We start from the raw sequence: 26,963 nt of genomic DNA, 5'->3' as shown, positions 1-26,963 counted from the left end.
ACATCTATCTATACCTCCATATCCAGCATGGGCTTTAAAACATGATCATGCCCAAGAACGCATCTGCCCCAATTACTAAAAGTTATGTACACAGGTCATTAACCTCCAAGTCTTAGGAATGGCACATATAAAAATAACAGTATGAAAGCGAAAGGCACTAATAATCCCTTCTAAAAAAACAGGTATGCTAGACTACAGCCAGCCGATGATATGGTCAAGGAAGATAACTGGTTAAATACCAAGGAACTTCAGAGGACTTCTGGCTCACCTTTGTGAAGGAAGAGCATGAAGTTCAGAGAATGAAACTTGAACTTGCTGGTGGCTAGAGAGAGCGCTAGTCTCATTCTTGACTAGCTTAAAATTAAGGGGCTCTTTTCAAGGAAAACCATCAATGTAGTATAACTACTTTTTGCAAGAATCCTGACTGACTAGCAACCTCTGAAATCCCAGGAACGCCAGGACTTCCCTGCTGTGGGGTCCTTTCCTAGGCCAGTTGTACCGGGGAGCTGAGTGACCCCTTAGTTAAATTTAGAAACTACATTGGCTTCCCCACCCTTGAACCTCTTAACGGTACTGTTTCAAACCACAGGTGCTTCGCTTACGGGAGATGTGCTAGGAGACTGTTTTATACCTTCATTCTAATTTAAGATGCAGCACGTGGGATTCTCCAGAGATTCATTTTTATTTTATGGATGCGTGTTTTGCCTGCATGGGCGTACATCTGTGCGACTCTTGCCCGCAGGACCCTCAGAGGCCAGAAGGGAACCTCAGGTGCCCTGGAACTGTAGTCACAGACAGAAGAGCAGTGCCCTTAACCACTCAGCTGCCTCTTCACCGAGTAGCTTGTTTGTTTTGCTTTTAAATGTAGTTTGTCTTCTAGTCAACTAAAATATCACAAATGATATTACAGGTTTTTAAAGTTATGGTTTAACAATGAAGAACCCTGCCCTAGTCACAATACAAAAGCAGTTATTTCGCTGGCTAGGGGAAAACTGGCAAGATGTAGCTGAAGAGATTTCGGTAAGCCTACATTCCACAGATAAGAGGAGGAAATGAGTCACGTCAGGGAACGTCCTAAAAAAAAATCGCCAAAAATGTTCACTGTCTTCTTGAAGCCCAACAATACCATTTTATGATGGTATTTGAAGTCGCTTCATTTTTAGCCCGTGACTAATTACATGGGCATCTTCCAAACCAACAATGATCTCACTTGAGAAGCATTCTGGTCAGGATTAACAGCTTGTCTCTAAAACATTACACTCGTTCCTCTACCGACTTCCCAAAAGTTTAATCAGCTACATTTTTTCTACCAAGTAGGCTGACTGCTATAATATTGGGGTGGGGGGGGAGGAATCAAGGGGTATGGAAAATAAAGACTACTTAGATGGGAGTGAGAAGAAAAAAATGCATTCTTGTCAAGAAAAGAAAAATAGCTATATTTGGCCAGATACCATCTCCTAGTTACTATTTTATAGGCACTCATTTTGGTAAAGGCTAAATAAGACCTGCAGTGGAAGTCTCAACATTGAACTTAGTCTGTGTCTTAAAAAGCAAAATGTATCCTCTTAGGCTCTCTGAATACCAATGCTATGCACAAGCCCCTACCAAGTGAACGTTTAGAGGGTCTGCGGGCTGTGCATGAGCCAGCATACTCTACAGTCACACCTGAAGTGCTAGTCCTCAGAGAACAGGACTGGGTAAAATTCACTGTATTATCATGTCCTTTGACAGACTTTCATGGTATAAAATAATCAAAGCTTCCTGAAACACACCTATAAAACAAAACAAAACAAAACAAAACAAAACAAAACAAAACAACTTAGCATTCGAATTCATGGGCAAATAGCAGAGGCCAATTATACACAGAAGAATCAAGACCAGGATGCTTGTTCCTGAGAGCAATAATGGAACACTCAACGAGAGGCTCCCAAGAAAACCACTGGGCTTTGAACAGAAATGCAGGCCAAACAAAGGGCCTAGCCTCATCTATGTCATCATCTATGAGTCTAGCCTCATCTACGTCGTGCTGACTAATCCAGAAATGCAAGGCAACTGAACGGAGCACCTTTCTGGCATCTCCCCAAGGCTCAGGGATCAGTGTAGAGATCTGTGACTCTAGAGAACCCTGACTAATACAGGCGTGGAGTCCCAAACAACGCAAAAGCAGTTCACCTGACTTCCATCCTTCAGAGAAGGGGCCAAGCACATCTCGGTTGGGTAAAGGCCACATAACCAAGTTCCCCTCTGTTGCAGGATGTCTTTCCAGTTAAAGTACAAACCAGCATCAAAAGACAATGCTCTGAAATACCACCCAGACTGTATTAGAGAGCTTACGCCACGGAACCGGTGAGCAAGCACGCCTCTGGGCTCTCTTCCTGGAGTGCTGCGCTGATTTTCCTCCCTGTAGCTTTGCTGATGGACGTCTTCAGCTTTTTAGCCAGCTTCCTCGGGGTGTTGGTTATGGAGGATTCCTCTGCACTGCAGCTGTAGACTTCTATCTTTATCTGGAAGTCTGGTCCTGCCTCATTGCTGAAACCAAGAGCAGGGACAAGGCTAGGAGTCTAATGCAGCAGAGAGCAAAACCCTTTGGGTGTCTTCCCAATATTCAAAATCAGCATTTAAACCACACGCAAGGGCACACCATGCCCATGTTTGTTTACTTTCTAAAGCGTCACTGTGACTTTCAGAGCTGTTAGCTTCTAAACCAGAGTCTTGGGGACTTGGGGAATGACTTATTGATTGATTGACTGATTGATTGATTAAAATACTTGGCAAGCAAGCAAGCATGTGCACCTGAGTCCATTCCCCAGAATTCATTTTTTTTTTTTTTTTAAAGCCAGGCACAGCAGCACGGACCTGTAGTCCCATGGCTGGGCAAGTGAAGGCAGGAAGACCCTTGGCTGTTGTTGGCCAGGCAGCGCAGTCTGCTCAGTGAGCACTAGGCTAGCGAGAGACTGTCTTTAAAAGCACAGTAGACAGGGCCCAAGGTCGTCCTCTGGCCTCCAGATGCACGTGCACATATACGTACAAATACTTCTTCATACACATATAAGAATACTCAGCACTCAAAAGAACGTGTGTGAGCACACACATACACAACACACACAAACAAGGGAGGGCTTTGCTTCAACTGAGCCAACGTATGCAGGCAAAGTGCTCAAAAAATACAAAGAATAAAACACCCTGATAATGCTGCTTCTCCTCTGCAGCCCTTTGATGACACCATTTTTAAGTGTCTATATCATATGTGTAATTTCTTGAAAACGACTATCTTTCCTGAATGGAATCTATGAGACCTCAAATCCCCATTTGTCTTCATATCCAGTCAATCCACTGCCTCGCCTTTGCCAACAGCTATCACAGTCCACTGTCTGGTTATAGAGAGGGAAAGGACCCCAAAACCAACATAAAGGGATGTACTTGAAAGCCCAGGCTCCCAGAGGGCAGGGCAGGCTCTGTCTTCACAAAGCACTGTTCGTACAAGTACAAGGGACCTGATAGGGCTTTACTCAAACCCATTCAGAAATTCTTGTTTGCATAGGGAGAGATGGTTCGGTGGGTAGGTGCTTGCTAATCAAGCAGAAGGACCTAAGTCTGGGTCTTTCAAAGCCATACAAGAGATGCGGTGGCATGTGTCTGTGAGACCCAAGGGCCAGCTTGTCTGGTTACTCCTGACTCATACTAGGTAGAAGGCGAGGGTCTACCCTGGAAGTTTTCCTCTGACAGCCACACTGGTTCCATTTCACAAGTGCCCTCAAGGTCGCACACACAAACATGCACACAAAGAAGATAGATAGATAGATAGATAGATAGAAGATAGATAGATAGATAGATAGATAGATAGATAGATAGATAGATAGATAGATAGAAAGAAAGAAAGAAAGAAAGAAAGAAAGAAAGAAAGAAAGAAAGAAAGAAAGAAAGAAAGAAAGAAACTCTGCAATCTGGGGAGCACAAAGACTGGTTTTACCCTTTAGACGTTCCTGGTACAATAAACTCCCATTAACATAGAAAGCCACTGTGTTGTTACTAAAGTGCAAAACACAACACCAAGTGGTGGTGCATGCCTTTTTAATCCTGGCACTCGAGAAACAGAGGCAAGTGGATCTCTCTGAGTTCGAGGCCATCCTGGTCTACAGAGCCAGAGCTGGCTCTGGTCTTCCAGGACAGCCAGATCTACACAGAGAAACCCTGTCTCAAACAAAAACAAAAACAAAACCACAAAAAGACCAACAAGCCACGCAACCAAACAAGAGCAAAACGAAGGGAACAACACACTTAGAACCGCATTCGTCCGCAGATGCCACCTGAAGACAGAAGGTAGGCCTCAGTCCTGGCGCTTTAAAATTCAAATGGCCAATCTACAGTTTGGATACATCCAAGGACCGACTTGCAGCTATTTTTATAGTTTCTTACTTGGCAACGTCTAAACATACAGTATTCCTGGTAATGAGCACCAAATGTCAATATTTAGAGGAAAACCAGAGATTCATAAATATTGAAGACTTATTAAAAACAAGCGTTGTAACAAAGAGCACATTTTTTTTTTAACATTTAGAACATTTGTCAGCAGCTATTTTTAGGCCAATTTAAAATATTTATACCCCAAAATGCCAATAAATCATATGTTGTCTTCCAAGTCATTTGTATTGTTCTTCCTGTGGGGTGGGGAGGGAGCCCTCCCCACCCCACAGGAACTTTTGTCTCTGTGGCAAAACATGAGCAATGGTGGACTGATGTGAAGACAAGAAGCGATTAGTGAGTGGGATAATTTTGGCAGGGGGAGAAAAAGTCATTAGCAGCATTGGAAACAGAAATAAAGATAAAGAGTTAATGAAGGAGATACACGTTAGCCTAAAGTGTACAAGAACTAGAGACTAATCCGGAGGCAGGATAGAACTAAATTCCGCTGGCTTGAGTACAACTTGTAAAAAGGCCTGCGTTACTGCTAACAGCCCAGGGTAACTCCATGTTACATCTTACACAGTTACTCCCGGACGCTAGCTGCAGGAGCCATAGAACACTGTCTGCTGCGGTCCCGTCGACGTGATGTGACCCCCTCTGACGTCTAAAGTGTCCCTGGCCGCGGCCAAGGGTGTGCTGGTGATGGCCTGTGGACAGTTGGGGCAGCTATGACCACTTGATCAAGAAATGGCATCTCAAGGTCCCCCGAGAGACAAACCCCACAGGGAGGCAGGACAACAAAGACTCTGAGAGAAAGGCCAGGGAAAAAGACTCACGTTGGTTAAAAATGATGTCCACGGCTACCGGAGGAAGCTGATTCTGTCTCTCTGTAGGATGGCCATAATAAAATGAGCCTGCACACACAGGCCCAGAAAAGAGCCCTTAAGATGGTCAAGCTGTTCTACACTGTTTGAGTACATGAGAGAAGCCCGCTGTAAGAGAAAGAGCAATCCCAAACCCACCGCAAGCACCACTTAAGAGAATGGTTCACAAGAAAGCTTGCTTTGCCACTTCATTAGTTTTTGTACTGAATTTCCTGTGAAGGAAAAGAAAATCAGCTTTATGCCCGAATTCGCTGTATTACATCAAGCATCAAACGAAATTCTATCATACTCAGAGCTCGGTTAGGAACAGAAATATAAATATTTATAAGAAGTTTAGCAGAGCCATTGAGTCAACTGTCTGCTCGCTAGTATTAATTATAAGATTTCTATTTTATTCTGAATCTAAAAAAGGGGGTAACTTTTAAACATTTTAAAGCTGCCGGTGCTTTGAAAAGAAGCCAAGGCCCACCAGGATGTAGGCCATCAGAATTTAAAAGACAGTAATTAGGTTTTTTTCCCTGATAAGAAAAAAAAAAAAAAAAAAAAGAGGCAGAACTTCAGACTTCACCCTCTGAGGATGAAGGATACTTACAATACGGTGACGTTTTCGAAACATATATCTGTGATTGTCTGGTCCACGATCACCATGTCGGTGTCAAACACCTGAGCTCCCATCCTGAATAAGCAAAAGATGGCGAAGCGCTGTGTGCCTGGAGGAGAGACGGCAGACAGCGGCAGGAGCCAGTCACCAACAGGACAATCATGCCTGCGTGAGTGAGACACTCGGAGGTCCCTCACTCCTTCGCCCCACTCAAGCCCAACCTCCAACCAAGGAACGCCAGAAATAAACACCGCCCCCCCCACCCCCACCACCGGCGGCGTCCCAAAGGGATCTCCACACCCAAATCTGATCCCTTAGCAAACTCTATGCCCTCTCGGTCAATTTAGCGCCACACCACTCCTATAAATGATTCCATTTGATGGCCGAGTCCTAAGAAAAGGTAACCCTTAAGGGCGGGTGCATCAACAGCCGCCAAACGTCATCCATCAAACTATAAGTAAGGGAAGAAATAACGTGAAAACCCCAACACCCAAATGGCAGGCCTGGATACAAAAAAAAAACAGCGGCTAGACCCTCCAATTGGGTGACGTTCTTAAAAATACCAGGTGATTAAAGGGCTAAATCCTCATTACTGAGAAAATGTAGCTCTTTAGGAAAAGTTTATTCTCTGCAGTAATCTCAAAGATTGACTCAAATCCCACAAGCATTCCTTGGTGAAGTGAATTATACGTCTTAATTGAAAAACAAACACGAACCTGATTTAAATTCTTCATGTAAAACTAATTATGCCCGATACCATTTGGCTTTTGGAGTATGGACAAAGCCATCGAGGTAAATGAGGCAGATGAAGGGGCTGCTGGGTCATCCAGCTTTGCCTTGAACAGTTAGGACACATTTGAGGTTAATGTCCGTGATCCAAGAGACACACGGACTTGTGAAGACTGTGTGTAGCCAATGAAACAGAGGAGGAGGGGAAGGAGGGAAAGGGGGGAAGGAGGAGGGGAAGGGAGAAGGAGGGGGAGGGAGGAGGAGGGGGGAGGAGGAAGAGGAAGAGGAGGAGGAGAAAATCACAGCCATCTAAAAATCTTTCATTACACCCCCTTTAATGATCTAGCAAGCAAAGCTCAGACCTCCGGGGTCATAGTAAGAGAAAAAAAGAAATCCCACATCTACTGACTCACCCCACGCCTCTTTGGGGCATGGGGGCTCTACCTTTCTCCCCATCTCTCCACCCTGAGCCCATACACAAGTTCCCATCGCTGATGTCTCCCCTCATTGGTATGCATATCTTAGTCTGAATCAGGGAACTGATGCGCGGTCCCCCAGATCAGAAATCGACAGTTTGCCGACAGGATGCTCATAGGCAAATGGCACCAATATGTCTCTGAACCAAAGAGTTCCGACCTCAGAAATCACAAATGTGTGTCCTAAGCACTCAAGGGAACATTTCCAAGTACAAATTAAAGCCATACGTACATTCTTTATTACCAAAGTGATCGGAGTCTTTCCACATTAATGGTATTCGTATATCTATGAAGAAGGCAAAAAGAGAAAAGAAAAAGAAACAATTATTTTGATAATTTTTTGTTTGTTTGTTTGTTTTTTCGAGACAGGGTTTCTCTGTGTAGCCCTGGCTGTCCTGGAACTCACTCTGTAGACCAGGCTGGCCTCGAACTCAGAAATCCGCCTGCCTCTGCCTCCCAAGTGCTGGGATTAAAGGCGTGTGCCACCATGCCCGGCTTGATAATTTTTGATTTACCCACGATGTGAACCTCTGAGCTCCGTGACAGACTGGGCCCACCAAAGACAAAAAGAAATATACACAGCAGCTTCCTAATTATTGTCTATAGATGACTTTTAAAAATATTTATTTTTATGCAGATGGGTGTTTCGCCTGCATGCATGTCTCTGCACCACTTGCTGGACCGATGCCCATGAAGGCCGGAAGAGGGCATTGTATCCAATGGCTCTGAGATACAGGTGGTTGCGAGCCGTACGGGGGTGCTGGGAACCCAACTCAGGTCCTGTGGAAGTTGGTACACACTCTCAGCCACTGAGCCGTCTCTCCAACTCTATTGGGGGGGGGGTTTAGAAGTTCTAAATATGTGTGGAATTTGGGAGTATCTGAAGTGAGAATACATTCTTCTAAATACTAGTTTAGCTTTACGCCTATGCCCCTTCCTTCCCCTTAGCTTCACGCTGACTTTCTTATTAGCTGTGCCCTTCTGAGGCCATCCATGCTTGTTCCTGGGCCAAACACTTCATGTATGGAACTGAATCAGTTATCAACAGACACTTTCCGACGCCAGCTGCGCTGGGTTGGTGTCTTTTGGAGGCATGACATGTGACTGTCACTGGTTCTTTATAAGAATGTTCTCAATTCTGGTCAAAATTCCCTCTCAAATGTTTTATATGCAAAACTTAGGAATGTATAACACACACACACACCCCCATACACGCACACACACATATATGAGAGAGAGAGAGACAGAGAGACAGAGACTTTGTGTCTCTCTGTGTGCACAGATCAGAGGCGACTTGGGGAAGTCATGGGCCTCAGGAGAACTGAGGTCACCAGGGTTGGTAGCAAGCCCCTTTATCTGTTGAGTGCCCTCACTGGCCCAGGGAACTAATACCTTTTTAATATTTTATCTTCACATAATAGATTTACTCTTAACATTTGCTCTAACTCCGGCTTTCTGTTTGTTTGAGGGCTAGAAGTCAGGCCCAGGGGCTGGGAAGAACCTCCCACTGAGCTTCACCTCCTGCTCCTGCCCTTGCATTCTAATTAAGATTATTTCTTATATAGTTAATGCTTGGGACAGGGGGGGGGTGCTGCTTTACTGTAAGTTACACTTTTTCCACTGTCGTCCCTAGCAAGTCATTGCTGGTTTGAAGAAAAACTACCCCCTTTCATTTATTTCTCCTAAATCCAGTCGCATTCTATTGAATGCTTTAATTCAAGTGTCTCTGTCACTTCCCTGAGGTCATCTCCATCTGCCATTCATTAGCCTCAAGAGTATCCAATCTGCCTGTTCGGTTTCTCACTAGCTCTGTTTTCCAGCCATTAGGTTAGCTCCAATTCCAAACCAGTGCTAATTTATGTTGACTGTAATAAGACCCCGATATTTTGCCCTTGATTTTAACACGGATGTCTTCATTGCATTTGAATTATAACCCGGCTGATGGCCTTTCCAAAGTCACTTCTTGCTTGACCACAGTGGCCGCATCCTACCCTCCTTTCATTCCACAGCGGCCAATGCGTCTCACTCGCAGCTGTCCCAGCTGTGGTGGCGAAGCTCTAACAGTTCACACTCTCACCGGAGGACACTGACCCAGGCGTTCCCACAGCTTGGGTTCAATCCTGCTCTTCCCCATGTCTCTCCTCAACACCATGTAAGCAAAGGGAGTCTTTCTCATCTGTGTCCCTGTTGGCTGTGCATTCTTAAGACAGTAAAGGATCCAGCTTCAGATGACAGAAATACCTTCTAGATTCCGGCAGACGATCACCTGGGTTCAGCTTACAGCGGTCCGCCTTTGTCTTTGTCTTTTTTTTTTTTTTTAAATGCCTCTGCTGGCATTTTATGGCAAACTAAGACAACCTCAACAACATTGTAGCTGGCCCAGTGTGTACTAGGGACTGGACTGGGGCGATGGCTCGGAGGTTGAGCTCTCGCTGCACAGCCACAGTTTGAATCGCAGAACCCACGTACATGTCCAGTGGCTGTGGCTGACACCTGTTAATTCCAGCCTCAGGGGGTCCCCAAAGAAAGTTGGCTCTAGAGACTTGGGCATCATCAGGGACCTGTGGGTTTGATTGACAGGCCCTGTGTCAAAATGAGTAACATGGAAGTAAAGACTGGGGATACCACAACCTCAGGAAGCCAAGCACATGCACATGTCCACGCACAGGCACACACGTACATATACATATGAAAAGAAAGAAAGGAAACACACACACACACACACACACACACACACACAAACTCAAAACCGCTGAAGTTTGAGGGTAACCGGTTTGGTCTAGTCACTGAACTGGGAGGTGAAAACACAACCCAGCCGCCCCACATCACCTGGTGCAGGAAGGATGGGATGAACCTGTTATTTGTGTAGTTAGGAAGTTCTGGTCAATGGAAACCTCAAAATCCAGGTCTGTCCTGTTTACAGAGCAATCTTAGAAACATTCTGAAACTGGGCTGCAAAAATGTCCAGTCAGCTGAAATCATGCTAATGACACAGGCATCCCATTGTTGGGGTCTCCCACCTCCACTAACCACTCCCCCTCCACAGACATACCAGAGTGCTACCCAGGTCTCCCGGAATGCAGTACGCTCGGACCGCCCACCATCGCTAGGACTGCCCACCATCGCTAGGACCGCTGAGGCAACTTCAAAGGACTCAAGGGCATGCTGGGAACCCTTCCTAACCCTTCCTTGTACTTAAGCAAGTCCGATCAATAAAAATTCGAGCCTTGATCAGAATTCTTGCCAAGGCCTCCATATTTCTTTTCGCAGCTCTTTTCCCCTTTAGGAGTTCCCGCTCTTCAGTGCGAATCCAGACCGGAGTGTTTCTGCAGGCAGAAACACTCATCCCATCTCCCGGGGTTCACACCTTAATCTAGCTTACAATTGTCTTGGGGAGAAAAAAAAAAAAGCTAACCTCGGCTTCCGTACAAGAGTATCTGAGATCAAGAAAAGTCGCCCTTGACCTTAAGTAATTTTGTTTTAGACTCTTCTAAATGTGGTCGCAGTAAACAAGCGCTCTCCACAGGACAGCAGAAGGTGTTAGTCACAGAACTCACTGAGCGGGTCACCTACCTCATTCGCCCACAGAGTGGTACCTTATTAGAAGCAAGGGAAGAGGGCAATAATCTCTGAAGTTCTCCAACATTTAGTCTATGCATGTTAGGATGTATTTAGACACAGTAGAGTGGATTCTGCAAAAGTCCTCCGTTCCACAGCAAAAGGGCCCAGGCAAAGCAGTGTGCCTCATGTCAGCCACCAGCGCATGACCGAGACCAGGACACAGGCCACACAGAGGGCATGTCAGCCACAAGTGGAAGACTGGCCAAGAATGCAAATAACCACAAAACAGGCAAAAGGATTTTATGAAGTTCACGTAATTTTCTGAGGCGCCCCCTGCCCCCCGTTCCCCGACACACACACACACACACACACACACACACACACACACACACACACACACACAGAGGGCAATTTCTCCAATTTTGCCAGTGAGGTCACATAAAACGCAGTGCCATAGCTGTGAGCGATGGAGGGAGAGAATAGTCCCTTGACCAGCAGGCCAGGTGACACCTCGATGGCAGGCCAGGCGATCTACCTCGCTCTGGCCAATGGGATACACCAGTTATTACTGGGGTCAGTCCAGGTCACAAGGCTGTTTGCGGGGTGTGGCAACGAGATATCTGCAGTCATGCTAATCGTGTGGCACCTCCACGCCACTTCTTTTGGGGGTGCAGGGCTGCCGTTTTGGAGAAACTGAGACAGCCGTCTAGTGGCAGGGGCTTGGTACAGAAGGGGTGGGGGGGCTGCCGTTTTGGAGAAACTGAGACCGACAGCCTAAGCGCCATCTAGTGGCAAGGTGCCTGCTCGCTCTGCTGACAGGAAATGCCACTCCAGCAGGGGCAACGATGGGAGGGAACAGAGGAAATGAAACAATTTCACAACCTAATCAGGTGTCTCAATCAAGGCCTCTGTTGACCAGAGAAAGGGGGGAAAAAAAAAAACCTGCCTAAACCACGTGGCTTGTGTAATGGAAGACAGAGCCAGGAAAAGAATTGGGCAGAATGGAAAACTTGGGGCTGGGGCAGTTGGCATTTTACCGGCTGCAAGTGGTCAGCCATATCTACCCGATACTCACTGAGCAACCACGAGGAGCCCGGCCCAGTGACAGCAGCTTTGGTATAATGTGATAAACAGAGCAAACATGGGCCAAATCCCCACGGAACATGCAGTTTAGTCGGTCTTTCCAAACGGAAATGACAGGGAGAGAACCCTTATGGGTTTGCAGCCCAGCTCAGGTGCTCAACAGCAAGCAGGTGAAATGAACACACCTTCCACACACCCCAGAGCCTGAAGAGAAGAAAAACCCACACAATGTGTGTAGCATGTGACAGAGTTTCCCCCAATCCATGAAGTTCCATGCAACTGTGGAACATAATGGTTAAACAGTTAGACTAAACATTCGATTGCTGGAAATACAGAGTGCGCGAGGCCAGCAATAATAGTCAGTCTATAAACATATTCAGGGACCCGCAGTGACACAGCATACCTGACAGGGCGATTTTTCCTCTGCAGGATTCTCGTTCTTTACTTTCAAAACTCGAATCCCTGTCGAGAGAAAAAACACATCAAGTCTTTGGAAAACAGCTGAGCTTTAAAATGAAGAGGTAGCTATGAATACTAACGACCACTGTGAAGTATTTGTCTCCAAGGATGTTCAGGCAGCAGCTAGCTTTCGGGGAGATACAGACACACCATCTTTTGAGTGTACACACACTAGTATGCTTCCTAATAACATGTACTGGTTACACTCTGATGTCCAACTTATCACGAAATGTGTACTTGGAGCTCATTAGCTACGATGGCCTGAAAGAGTCTGGCGTTACCCAGCCAACCCGTGGGCTGCTCTCCCTACGGCTGAAAGATACCCACCCCCAAAGCACCTTGTGCTTTATGCCTATGTGCAGGTGACATGACACCTCATTTCTTGTAAGCTCCAAAGAACGAACACACAATACATTAAGGTGAGGGAACAGAAAGTGGGGAGGGGGACAGAAAAACATTTTCAAGGAAATTCTAAGACAGAAGCCAACACCAACCCTCAAATTGGGATTTCATACCACATAAAACAAAGTGAGACACCATTTATGCCAGCAGATCACACAGTTAAGGCTAGCCTATGCTACCTAGGGAGATCCTGTCTCAAACACAGCCAGGGAAGGCAAGATGGGTCAGTGGGTAAAGGCACTTGTGGTCTAACCTGGGGACCTGAGTTTGATCTCTAGGGCCCACATAATGCAAAGAACAGATTCCTGCAAAGTTATTACGTAAGATATTCTCAAACTATAATCGAAATCTAATTGATCATAAAATTTGAAGATGTCTGTTTAAAAAAAATGAGAAAAAAAAATCAAACCTCGAATTTCTGGAACTTTAGTTATTTTCAATCCCAATACTTTAAAAATATATTATTTTGGGTTCAAAAATGGGATGTTTTTCCGATTCAACAAAATTAAAAATAAGAATGCCGAATACAGTTATTTTATTAAGTTACTTGCTTGAAAACCTGTAACCTGAGGATATAGCAAAGTTAAGAAACTATATCTTATCCAAGCAAACCAGTTTATGTTATTGTGTAAGACTCATAGATGCTAGATTTTTTTTTTTTTTCAGAGCTGAGGACTGAACCCAGGGCCTGTTATTCTACTGTAACTGAGTAAACTCTCTAACCCCTAAAAGACAAACATAACAAAATTAAGGAAATTACCTGTAGGTACAGAAAATGATCAACAGAGGGCGCCAGCCTGCCACTCTCTTACTCCAAGATCTGTATGAAAATGTTCTGAGTAAACACAGATTGGCCTGTTTTATATTGTTCCATATGGGGATTTTAAAACAGCCATTTCTGTGCCAAAATTAGTGCACTGTAACAATAAATAGCATAATGGCGACAATATTTTACTTTTTTTCTTAATGAAATAGTAAGAGGATTCTGAATGGTATTCTGTAATTTGAAAGCAGATTATAAACCCCTCCACCTTTTATGCAAATAGGTGAAAACTAAATCTCAAAAATCCATAGTGTAGAATTTAAAATCATCCTAAAGCTATGATAGTAATAGCTTCATAATATCCTAGATTACATCCCACGTGTATAGTCAGCTCCCCTCCACAGACACCAAACCATCTACCATTTAGGAAATAAATTCAGCAACGTCTTTAAATACATGTTTCGTTATAGAACTACTACACGTACAGAATTTTTACTTCCCTGCTAGGCTCTTTCTTATTTTAACTTAAGAGTCCGCAAGCGATAAAGTAGCAGGCTGGAGTGTGAAGACGGCAGTCACATCCAACTTACAATGTTATCTCGGCACTGTTAAAAAAAACTCACAATTATGCTGAGTGACACACATAATTAAATCCTGTAAGTGACTCTAATTAGCATTATATTATTATTATTATTATTATTATTATTATTATTATTATTATTATTATTATAAAACCAAATAAAACATTTCAGACCTAAGAGTGGAGAAGAGATGGGCCGGCTGGGGTGGGGGATGGGGGGCTGATGGAGGGCAGTGCCGATATGCAATCTCCTGAGTGTGGAGGAGGGTGCTGTGCAAGAGAGCGCCCCACCCAGTACCTCGCCTCCTGGCCACGGGGCTTCTGGGACTGCGGCTGAGAAGGCGGGAAGCACGCATGCGTGGAATGGAGCCTGTAGCAGACCTCGAGCTTTGGGCATCACCCACCAATTACAACTTCCCTTAGTGAGTTGTTCTTCGGATCGCATCCACAGTAGGAGAAGGGACATAGCTAGTTAGCTCACACAGCTGCCGGAATAAAGTAACAGTTCTAACGCGCCTGTGGAGTTCTTTAAGATGTCGAACTCAGGCACCATGTTGTGAGCATTGATGTTTTGGCTCCGGGGATGAGCGTAGGTTTAGAGAGAAATTACACTTGCTAATGTGATCAGGGTCTAACTCCCGGTTCCTGGGACACCTTATCTAAGACTTTCTCTACACATCCCACCAAAGCCTTCCTTCATATCAACAAGAAAAGCAAGGCCTCCCGGTACCTTCTCCAGCACCACAACCAGAAAACAGAGAGGCCGCCCGCCCAAAGTGCCACTAATCTTTGGCAGACGGGGAAAGCCAGCTCCTGGAGCCCTCAGGCCATAGAGTGAGGCGACCATTAGCTAATGTTAAGCTAGCCTGGGAGAGAAGACAGTGTGCACAAAGCTTCGGGAAGACCACTGCACTAGATCGGGGGTGGGGGAGGGGGGAGTTGAAAAACACTTAGGTTCAATAATTGTTAATGCCCGTAGTAGAGGACAGAGGCACTCCGTGGGAGAAGTTTCGTATGAAAATAAAAAGAAGTCAGTTAACCTTAAGAATCCCAAGAAATAGAGTCATATCCAAGAACCAGAAAACCAACCAACCAATGTCCCCAAAAAGCATCATTATTAAAGGTATGGTCCACTGCTCTAAAAACAAAAACACTATCGCATAAGAAACCAAGGACGCCGCTCTTCCAGCAACAGCCCACTTACACCGCCACGTCTTAGTCTAGGAAAATGTCACTAAATCACGATGAACAATACTAAACTCCAAAAAAGAGACCCTCATATCCATACAAAGCCACTCTGGAGTAGAGGGCCAGCTGATAAGAACCATTCTGGCAGCCACACCTTCATAAACGAGAAAATAACAAGACTCGAACGCAATACTCCGGCACGACGTGTGTGCCGTGAAACAGGTCCTTGCACGTGAGACCGGGGATGTAGACGTGACTGCACAGATCTAAACCGCAAACCTCCAGATGGAAGGATGAACCACGGGCAGATGCCCAGTGAGAATGAAGGATGAGGACCAGAGCTAGGAGGGGCAACTCGGTTCTCAAATCGACATTAAAAGGCAAACTGGGGATGCAGCTGGCGAGAAGAGAAAGAATCAAACAAACATGGCGGACAGAGGACCAATTAAAAAAAAAATTGAAAAAAATTAACAGTTCTTTTTCTAAACTGAAAATTTTTCTGCAAGTAAAAGAAACAGGTCTTAGCAGGCTGTGAACCCAGGGAGCTATAACCATGTCCAGCGCAGGGATATAAACCCACAGGGTCCAGAGTGGCGTGGGTGCTATAGGGATGAAGGTTATGGGTTAACCAACTACTTTCTGCTCCATTTAATGCCTGCTCCCCAAGAGGAGAGGCCTAGCACTGTAAGAATGGGCAAGAACCCACTGTTCAGAAGCTCATAGATGCCAGCGGCGAGACAACGACTCCTATTTTGCTAAATGGATAGATAGAGTGTCAAATGGCCCCTGAATTCTTATCGCTCTGTGCCAAATCAGGGCACTCTCAAACCTTATGGGAGAAGTCTCTATTTCTTGGCAGTGGTGGTGGTGGTTAATGTAGGAAAATCCCAAGTGTGAAGGGGTCAATCCAACAGAGGTAGGGAATGTGCCTACTGTGGGCAAGGCCACAGGTTCAATTCCGTAGGACTCTACATTCAACTTCCAACTACAGTGAAAAGCAGAGAGCACGGAGAAGGCTGGGGGAAAACTTAAGGATTAACTACCAAACCAGTGCAGACCATAGAAAATTTAAAGGACTTTAAATGTCTAGATTCTTCAAAGCATTAATGACAATGGGATTTTAGAAAAGGTTCATTAAAAGAAACCAAAGGGATACAACAAGACACAGTATATGAAACTCTATTAATCAAATTCTAGTGTTTTTTTTTTCTCCTTAAAAACTATGGCTGAGTAGGGGTGAAGCACCCCTTTAATCGCAGCACTAAGGAGGCAGAGGCAGGCAGGTCTCTGTGAGTTCCAAGCCAGCCTGGACTACAGAGAGAGAGAGAGATAGCCAGGGCTACACAGAGAAACCTTGTCTCAAAAAACAAATAAATAAACAAAACAACAACCCAAAACTTTGAGAGATTTATGAGCAATTAGATAAGGAGTGGATATAGAAAAGTATGAAATTAGTAACATTTTGCATGTAGTCATATATTGACTACACAGAACATTTTTTTTTTTGTTTGTTTTTTTGTTTTTCGAGACAGGGTTTCTCTGTGTAGCCCTGGCTGTCCTGGAACTCACTCTGTAGACCAGGCTGGCCTCGAACTCAGAAATCCGCCTGCCTCTGCCTCCCGAGTGCTGGGTTAGAGACAGTTGACTGCCAAGCCATGCAACTGTCCTGTTTGTAACTCATGTTCACATGGTTCAGTGGGACAGAGAGAGAAGGCCGTGGACAAGCTCACGTGCCAAGAGATTAGCGGCCTACTGAGCACACACGGTTGTTTATCTATGAAAGAGTTCATGATAAACAAGTGTATTTTTTAAAATGGTAGCAGGGACACTGTGAACAAGAGTAGGTAGTGAAAAACCTCTGAACACGAGAGAATAACAAGGAGAAGCAGCAGCTAACCGCTCTTGAAGTGAGTCTTAATTTCCACTGTAACTCAGAAGGGGGACAGGGCAAACAGCTTCCTCCTCCTGTAACTGTGGAGTGACTAGTTTCTGCCGTGTTCTTCCAAGCATGTGACGTGAAGACCCAGGAGTAAGCCCCTGAGAAACCCATCCCCTGGTTCTCATCCCCTCCTACAAACATAACTTTTACTCTCCTGAAGTACTTGTCCTCTTCAAGGTTTACTGCTTCCGCCTGCTAACCGAAGCCTAGTTCTTGAAGCTTCTAGCATCTGTACAATCTTATCTAGGCCTAGAATGTTTTCAGCCTCTGAGACTTACCGCTGCATAAGCTCACCCTTTTGAGTTTTTTTTTTTTCTCTGAGCTCTGGCTGATCAGTCAGCTGTTCTGGCTCCAAGTCCTCTCCAAGCTGACTGATTCAATCTGGCTTCTCTTCTTCTTCTTCTGCTTGGCCTCAAACTAACTCGAGCAACCCATTCTATTCTCCTGGCTCCTTCTCACTCTCTGGCTTGTTGTCTTCACCCCTGTCTAGTTTGTTCTCTCTCGCCAACCTGACTCTGTACAATGGTCCTGGTAAGACCGTCTCTCTTGTCTACAGGGCTCTCTTAAGTAGTTTCCCTTTCCTCTCTGTTCTCCTGAACATATCTGTTGGGCAGATCCGTTCTGTCAAATCTTTCTCTGATTCATCACTTTGTCTGCCAACTCAATTAGACAGCACTTTCAAACATGGGTGTTTCCATCTACAAACTAACATTACCTTCATTGTTTGGGATTAAAAGGTGTGTGCTAAGGGCATGTCTGTATTCCAGCCAGAGGGATTAAAGGAGTGTGCCAAGGCTGAGCCACACCACAACGAGAAACAGGTTTTTCCAGTAAGCATGCTCTCAGGGTTCACAGTGTGGTTGAATATGCTTAACACCCTCCTTTCTCTAATCATTTCAGGGGCTAGGGAGATGGCTCAGTGGGGAGCAAGTGCTATTCTTGCAGAGGACTGGAGCCATGCTCTCAGCACCCGCCACTGGGGGTGAGGAGGCTCACAGCAGCCTGTCGTTTCAGCTCCAGGAGATCTGGTACCCCTTTTGTGGTTGCCAAGGGAACCTATACATAATTAAAAATGAAGTACATCTTTCTAAAAAGTGATTTCATGCATGGTAGCACATGCTGTAATCTCAAGAACTGGGGAGGCAAGAGGCAGATGGGATGCCATGAGTTCTGGGCCAGCCTGGTCTACACAGCAGGTGGCAGGCCAGTCGGGTTTGCACCCAGAGCTCCTCTCTTTAGAATCAAACACAAGAGAAACTCTTTCATTATGAGCTACTAGATCCCTGCCGCTTCTGTGCCTCCCTGTTTGTAGCCATTGTTTTTAGAAAGGTGGTCATTCCCACGACTTTGTTCATAATAATCCTCTGCTTCTATACAATCTTCCCAAACACTGCATTACCTTGGCTTCTTTTTGCTGAACATAAAACGGTACAGGGAGGTAAACTTAAAAAGATACACATTAAACGTAGTCATTACTTGACAGCCTGGCGGGGCAGAAAGAAGCAAAGGTGGTTTCAGGTAGAAGCGGGTATGGGGGTTCGAAGGTGTGTATATACCAAGCCTTTGAAGTCCCCTGGGTCCCTGGCCTGGCTCTGTGAGCAGTATGTGACCAGTCTTAACGGTCCTGGTTTCCAGATGTTTAATGAAGGCAGGCAGCACAATGCCCCTGAGGTCAACCCCACACCTTAGCTCACAGTCTTGACCTTCTACTCACAAACCCCTGCATGGGCTGTCAACCAAGCGCATCTCTTTCTCTATCCACTTCAGCGCAATCCTTCACTCTAAGCGGACTGGGGGTGGGGGGAGCAGTTTCGTCCCTCCCCTCACCTGGTGGGACTGATTCCTTCAGTTCACAAGAGCCAGTTTCCATCAGAGGCTCCACCACAGGCCACACCACTGCACACTGACTTGATTCTGCTCGGAAAAGGCCTATACCCGTGGTTCTCAACCTGTGGGTCGCGACCCCCTCCCGAATGACCACTGGGAAATAGAGTATTTACATTTCTATCCATAACAGTAGCAAAATGACAGTTATGAAGTAGTGATAGGGGGTCACCACATCATGAGGAATTGTATTAAAAGGTCACAGCGTTAGGAAGGTTGAGAACCACTGGGCTAAAGTAAACAGTTTATAATAATTTTTTGGCATTTTATTGTAAAAGTTTAGAAGAGTTATACTGATGTCTTCATTAAAAGGGCATTTTAATCGACAGTACTATATACATATATGTGCATTTTAACCGACATGTATATATAAATATATACTAAAGCTTTTTTGTCTCCCTCAAAGACTAAAGAAAGGAACAGAATTCTGGTTCTTCAAGGACAACATATTTGCTACAGATTCTTAGGTTGCCCTGAGATGGCACATGGTCACCCTGTGTTCTTCAAACAGGGACATCCACGCAGAGTGCTTACGAAGCTCATGCAAGTAACAGGTGACTGCTGAACCTGACGAATCAGATGGTAGAGCCTGTGTCACTGTTCTTAAGGCGCTAAAGACTCTATGGGAGGATTCTCACTAGCCCACATTTACCCAGGAAGAAAGCAAGTACCGTAATTCCCGTTATATTTGGTCAGCAGCTTCAGGCTCTACCTGTAGATGCAAAGGGAGGCTGTAAACAGATGGGTCACATAGGAGAGTCAGGAATCATTTTAAATCCCAGGAAACGGCTGCAAGGCTTCCATACGAAGGAAGAGGATATACTCATGTATACACACAGAAGATATTTTCACTTTCATATGAATGATGAGGATATACCTATATACGCACAGAAAATATTTTCACTTGTGAGGGAAAAAAAATAAAACAGAAATTTGTGTGCATTTTCAGCTCAGAGTCTCAGATCTCCCCACCCTATCTTGGCTACGTCTAATATGGGTGAGACTTCCTTGATATCACTGTAAGTCATCACTCCAGAAAAGCTAAGGTGCCAAGCTCACAAAACGCTAAACTCACAATTCATTACAAATGCTGAAGAAGCAGTAAACAGGGGTAGATATGGGTCCCAAAAGGCTACTAGAGGAACAGCACAATAGTGAATGCCTGGTCCCTTAAGCCAAGGGACCTCAAATTTTGCCATTTACGTGATCCCTCACTATCAAAAAATCCTCTTAAAAGCTGGGCCTTAGAAACCAAACTTTACCATTCTAGATGTACAAGCTTTGTCGCAAACAAATATTCTGCTGTGCAATAAGCTGTCAGTATCCAACTTTGGCATAGCTCCTGACTCCTATCCCATTCTCGCCTGACCTATGGCTTGGCTTAGGAACATCAGCCTCCAAATGTCTTCCTACATGGGGATACTGGGATAATTTTATTAATAAAGACAGGACATAGAACACAAAAAAATAGATTTGTTGAGTACTAAAGCATTCCATTAGACATATGTATATATGTATGTGCATATGTATACGTGTGTATGTGTATATGTATGTATATATGTATGTATATATGTATGCATATATATTTGTATGTATGTTACATGTATATGTATGTGTATATGTATGTATATGTATATATGTAGGTATATGTATGTGTATATGTATGTATGTGTATTGTACATGTATATATGTGTATGCATGTAATGTATATGTGTCTATGTATATGTATGCATGTATATGTGTGTATATATGTGTATGTATGTACATATGTATGTGTATGTATATATGTGTATGTATGTATATTTGTATATGTATATATGTGTATTTTTATGTGGATATGTATATATGTATACATGTGTATATGTATGTATATGTGTATATGTATATAAGTATATGTGCATGTGTTATGTATATATATGTATATATGTATATGTGCATGCATGTTTATATGTATATGTGTATATGTATATGTGTATGCATATGTATATATATATATATATATATATATATATGTGTGTGTGTCTGTATGTGTGCATAATGCCCACATAGAGATGTTAGCTTATCACCCCCACACACACACACACAATGCACCTGCAACATAAGAACTAAGCATAAGGGTCAGCATTTACAGTAAGGTAAGGCCACTGACAAACTGGCCACTTTGCATCTAGACGTGTGCTATATCACAGCCCTATTCCTGTTTTACATTTACAGAAAACTTCTCTGACACGCCTGTACCTTACTTGTACAGAATTTCATGGAGGGACACAGTGTCCCACCCAATGACCAATAAAGTACGTAGAGAAACTTTTCCCCTTGTACCAGAACTACAAGCAAACCAGAGAGGCGGAGGCTATACTAAGACACACTGAAGTCAAGCCTCTGGATCCATTCACCCAAGGCCCAGGTGGGACTTGGCATTGCCTGTGAAATGGGATACAATGTGACATACAAATGCTACATCTATCCCACAAGGGTGATGTGGAATGACAGGGACCACAGGACCAGAAACTAAGCAGCAAGCCCTAACTGGAACTCTTGGCAACCCTTCTGGGAGCACCCCTCCCTGCTCTGGAACTGGCTCACCATAGGAAGGGCTGTGCTGGTCTATTTTAAGTTCCCTTCCATTTACATGTTTGTCATCTGTGGCCCGCTCAATTCCATTTACTTAAGCTGCTGTTATTCTTAGTACAAATAGCACATCTATAAGGGACTGATTTTGTCCGTTTCTAAGCAATTAATTAATTTTTTTAAAAAGAGTTATCTTAATTTTCCATGTATGGGTGCTTTGTGTGTGTGTATGCATGTGCACAGTGTGCATACCAGGAGCCCAAAGGAAGACAGAGGAGGGCAGAAGATCTCCCAGTACTGGAGATATTGATGGTTATGAGCCGCCATTGAAGTGCTACAAACTAAACCCGGATCCTCTGCAAGAACACCCAGTGCCCTTAACCACTGAGCTGCCTCTCTAGTATCAGCAATTAATTTCTCAGAGACACTTCTCTGTGGACTCCACTCTCAGCCTCTGTTCTTTCTTCTTGAAATGCCCACCCCTTTTCTCCTAACATACTTTCACTTTCTAGTGAAAGAGCTTCCCACCTTAACCAGCTCAATGGAAGAGAGTTCACTTTGAGCCCTGCTGTCCACACAACTGTGATGTCAGCTGGCACTTCCATATTGGTCTTTAAACAGTTTGGTGTCCTGACATTTTGTTTGTTTGTTTGTTTGTTTCTTACTTACACTTAAATTATATCATGTTTTCTGTTCAAATACCAACGCATGCTGAAGTACGCTAAAGCGAAGGTGAGACACAGCACTAACCGTGCTCTGGTTTGATTTGCCATCTCTTCTTTTGACATCTGCAGCTCCGCCGTGTACGCCTGGATCCGAGCACTGCACACCATGAGGTTCTTAACTGCATGCAAAACCTGCTCTTTTTTTGTACTCAGGGAGAGCAGCTTCCAGATTCCTTCTCTCATGCGGATCTCTAAGTCTATTTTCTCTTGGATGCTGCAGTCCTGGAATAGAGAATCCTCCATAAGAGGTTGCAAGAATCTAGAACCGCAGGAAACATAGTAGACATCGTTTGGTTTTTTACATCATTCTGAGAATGGAACCAAGTTTCTCAGAGTGAAACAAATACAGCCATTTTCAAAGGCGAGTTGCAAGATTCTCAAGTTTCTTGCATTATGAGAAATTCTCTCCAATTTACTGGCTAAAAGGAAAAGAACAAAGATGAGAAAAACATCTCGCTACCATAACTTCTGTTAGCTTAACAGAGCTCGCAAAATCTATGTTTGCCCAGAACCCTTGAGTGGGCCCTTATTTGGATACAGAATTTCCCATGTGTTATTAATTACAATGGGGTCACACTGGAGTAGAATGAGTCTCAAATCTTAATAAGGCCATGAAGAGACACAGACACACAGAGCCACATAAAGATAATGGACACATACAGAGAGGCCGCATATAGATGTAGACACAAAGGGGCTACAAGAAGATTCACAAACAGGACTGGTCATATGAAGACACACACAGAGACACAGAGACACAGAGTCACACAGAGAGAGAGACAGAGAGAGAGAGACAGAGAGACAGAGAGAGACAGAGACAGCCCTATGATGACAGATACACGAGGAGGCCATGTGAAGACAGAGATGGAACACAGCAGGTTGATCCCAGTAGCCAGAGCCTAAAGGGGACACAGAAGGGGTGTTCCTGAGGGCCTGCTGAGGTGGGGGTGGGGTACTGTCAACACACTGACTTCTGGCCTCCAGAACTGGGGGTGGGGAGGGGATTTGCTGGTCATTTGTTACACAGCCTTAAGAAATACAGAATAAGCAGCGGGTGAATAAGAATGATGGCTTAGCAATTAAGAACAGAATACCTGATGCTCATCCAGTGGACCAGGGAGTGGGCCCCAGCATGTACACCCAGCAGTTCAAAATTGCCTGTAATGTCAGTTCCAGGGGACCCAGGACCCTCTTTTTCTACACATGTGCATATTAAACCTCCCCCCCTCCCACCGCCGCCATCACCTTAACAACTGTAAGCAGCATACTACACACATGCACAGATCATGAGAGCCACAGGTGGCTCCGATATGCCTGAGGGACACGGAATTCACCAAGGGAAAAATCTTTCTGAAAGAGCAGACAGCTGATTAGCAGCGGAGGACTGGGCTGGTCCTCAGAGTGAGCAACGGACGCGTAACTCAGGAGTCCAGGCTGGAAGCTCTGTGCCTGGAAATCGCCAGAGGCCTCAGCTGCCAGGACAGAGGCCTCAGCTGCTGGGACAGAGGCCTCAGCTGCTGGGACAGAGGCTCATCTCTGGCCATGTTTATTTTGGAGTCACCAAGAACTTTCTTTGTAGCTTAGTTTTGGTTCTTGGTCTTTTTCTGTTTAATGATCGCCTGAGGGCCTCACTCAATATACAAGTCTCATTCGTACCATTCAAAGTCTACAAACAAGATGCAAAGTCCTAAGCTGGGCGTGGTGGCACACGCCTTTCATCCCAGCACTTGGGAGGCAGAGGCAGGCGGATTTCTGAGTTCGAGACCAGCCTGGTCTACAGAGTGAGTTCCAGGACAGACAGGGCCATACAGAGAAACCCTGTCAAAAAAAGAAAACAACAACAAAAAGATGCAAATTCCTCTGTTCACTCCCAGAAACTTTGTAAAAATTAGAAGCCACAGAGGCCCTCTTTATGAACAGGCACAGAACTCACATGTGTCTATTTCTAAGTGACAATCCTGGATTCAGCAGTTAAAAAAAAAAAAAAAAAAAAAAAATGTTACTACTTTTACTTTCGCTTTGTACCGAAATTCAATTTTAAAATGTGGATAGGATCTAATAAGTGTCAAGGATTAAAAGGACAATCATATCAAAAGGAAGAGAAGAAGCCGGTTAGGAGAGTTGAGAGTCTATGATGGTTACTCACCCCCTCCTCGCGAAAGCAAACTGTTGGATGGTTTGACTTGACTCTCCAAGCCTAATCGGAGAGTCTCTTCACGAGAGAGCAGATCTGTTTAATTACCTTCTGTTACCACCACATGGAATCGTCACAGGCTAACCTTGTCATGTAGTATGTGCTGACTCAAGCCGGGGCACTCTATCAATGCTGTCCCTTACTGGACAACTTTCTTTGATCATGACTGCCTTCCACCAACTCTGACTTCATCTATGGATGACTTGCAAGTCCCAAAGTTGTTTCTCCTTTCACGTCATCAGCAATTAGTTCTAAGGACCATCTACGTGACCCATGTGTCTATAGTGATAGACGGCAGCAGGCTGGTTAGCGTTGGTAAGTGCTCACTGGGAGCGACTGGAACCTGGGATGAGCCGCTTTGCCCCACAGTGCAAATATAAATAAATGCCATCTGGTGCCTCAGAGTTCAGCTTTGCCTTTTAAACAAAGCAAGGAGACAGCTGATTGAGCTGGCACAGAGGTTCCGAAAAGCTGGCTACATCCCAGAACCAACTGAGGCACGCAGAAAGAACCTTATTAAAGTTCCTGACCCATCCAATTAGGTCCTTGGAGACAGGGCAGAGCATTTTAAAAAACCAAAACAAAAGCCAAAAACCAAAAACCAAAAAAACCACCACGGTCTTCTAATGTGGTGTTTCTCAACCTATGGGTTGCGACCCCTTTGGGGATCCCAAATCAGATATTTTGTTCATTTTTTTGGTACCAATTCACAAGGGTACCCAAATGACAGTTCTGAAGTAGCAACAAAATTATTTTACGGTTGGGGTCGGTCATCCCAACGAGAGGCACTGTATTAAAGGGTCGCAGCATTAGGAAGGTTGAGAACCACTGCTCTAGCATTTGAGATAGCAGGTGAACTGCGATTGTGGACAGAGGAATCCAAAGATTTAAGGTTGCAGTAACCTGAAGTAACCAGCAGGGGGCCACAGCCACACTACACATTAGACTGGGCTTCAGGGCCTCCGTCTATCTGGGAAGAGCAATTTCTTCCCCAGCTGAAAAAGACGTAGGTGATTACAGAGGATTGGGAAACGGTAGGGACAAGAACCTCAAAGTCTTAAAACAAAACAAACAAAAGCGTACGCATGAGATTAAGTAAACGTCCACTAAGGAAATACGGCCTACGCAGAAGTTATTTCTAGAATTCCATCCTTCACTGCAAGAGTTAGTGAACTGTGGTCTGGTCCATGTCTGGTTTTGTAAATAAAGTTGTCCTGAATCACACCAGCTCATAAAGAAAGTCGGATTGAATCACGGCTAGCTCATACTGGCTCTGGCTGCTTTCCAGCCACAGTGGCAGAGTTGAGAAACGTAAAAGATGGTGGCCTCGTACCCACTTCAGCGTAGATGCGCTATAGACGAGGGCCCTGACTCCTTTGTCAAAGCTGGTCGAGCAAGTGAGAGAGGGCTGAGGCGGCAGGGTAAACTGCCCACTAAGCGCTATATCTGCATCGTCTTTGAATACACTCAGTTAACAGTGCCCACTGCTGCAGCAAGCTTATGCTGACCACACAACCTGTCGGCATGCATCCACCCTGCCTGGGAGAAGAAAACTTCTGACCAGCACCCTAAGCAGCCTTAGCCAAGGAACTGTTTAAAGAGCAAAAGACTTAGTCTTTACTTAGTAGATGTGCATGGTACTGCTGGGGAGAAACTGCTGTCCCGGGCCATCCAGTGTGAATAAGGATCTGGAAAGGAGAGGGCGCCCGCCGGACATGCAGTCACGTTGACGGGCCTCCAAGAGGACCGAAGAGCTAAAATCATTACTGTTACAGCCCCAGCCCAGAGAGCACAGCCAGGCAGAGTTAAGGGTGACTGCGGCCGATGAGAAAAGCTGCCCCGAGTACATACTGCTGCAGCGTTGGAGAGTCCCCAGAGCGAGTGGGTTAGCCATCTCCTGTCTTGGGGTTTCATCAGGTCAAACAGAAACCTGTGTCTCTGTCCTTGTATGGTTAAGTAGTTAAAGTTAAGAGCTAAGATGGAATGGACGGAACAAAGCTAAAAACAGAATAGCTGGACCCTTTAAAAGGAGGAGATAGGGGCTGGACAGACAGCTCAGCAGGAATACCTGCTGTCCTTTCCAGAGGATATGAGTTCAGCTCCCAGAACCCACTGCATACAACTCATAAACAACTATGACTCCAGGGGACCTAACGCCTTCTCCTGGCCTTCCAGGTACCCCACGCTCACGCACACCCCCCCCCATATAAATGCATGAATAAAAATAAATATTTAAGGTAACTAAGAGTAGAAATGGGGAGTTGGGGAGATGCCCCAGTGAACGGACACATTGCTCACCGTGCAAGCATGGGGACCTGAGTTCACCCACAAAAAAGCCAGGCACCATGGTGTCTGGGCTGTAACCTCAGGGCTGGGGAGGTGAAGGCAGACAGATCCTGGGTCTTACTGGCAGTCAGTCTAGCAAATAGGGAAGGCTGCAGGTTCAATAAGAAATACTGTCTGTCTGTTTTCTCTCTCTCTCTCTCTCTCTCTCTCTCTCTCTCTCTCTCTCTCTCTCTCTCT

The 26,963-nt window shown here is 44.9% G+C and overlaps 1 protein-coding gene across 1 annotated transcript in view; it reads right to left on the bottom strand.

The window, feature by feature from the left end:
- The window catches only part of Rtkn2 (rhotekin 2), a 64,474-nt gene that overhangs the window by 33,881 nt on the left and 3,630 nt on the right, over positions 1–26,963 (bottom strand). Inside the window, exons 2-6 of the mRNA XM_021205385.1 lie at positions 22,266–22,471; positions 12,142–12,200; positions 7,327–7,380; positions 5,881–5,998; positions 2,335–2,529 (exon numbers count right to left, since the gene is read on the bottom strand). Of these exons, the coding sequence (XP_021061044.1) occupies positions 2,335–2,529; positions 5,881–5,998; positions 7,327–7,380; positions 12,142–12,200; positions 22,266–22,471 (632 nt within the window). The remainder of the gene's footprint in view (positions 1–2,334; positions 2,530–5,880; positions 5,999–7,326; positions 7,381–12,141; positions 12,201–22,265; positions 22,472–26,963) is intronic.

The sequence above is a fragment of the Mus pahari genome, chromosome 9, assembly GCF_900095145.1.
Source record: "Mus pahari chromosome 9, PAHARI_EIJ_v1.1, whole genome shotgun sequence".
In the NCBI taxonomy this organism is placed as follows: Eukaryota; Metazoa; Chordata; class Mammalia; order Rodentia; family Muridae; genus Mus; species Mus pahari.
Note: the sequence above shows the minus strand (reverse complement) of the source record. Positions and strands in the feature narration are given on the sequence as shown.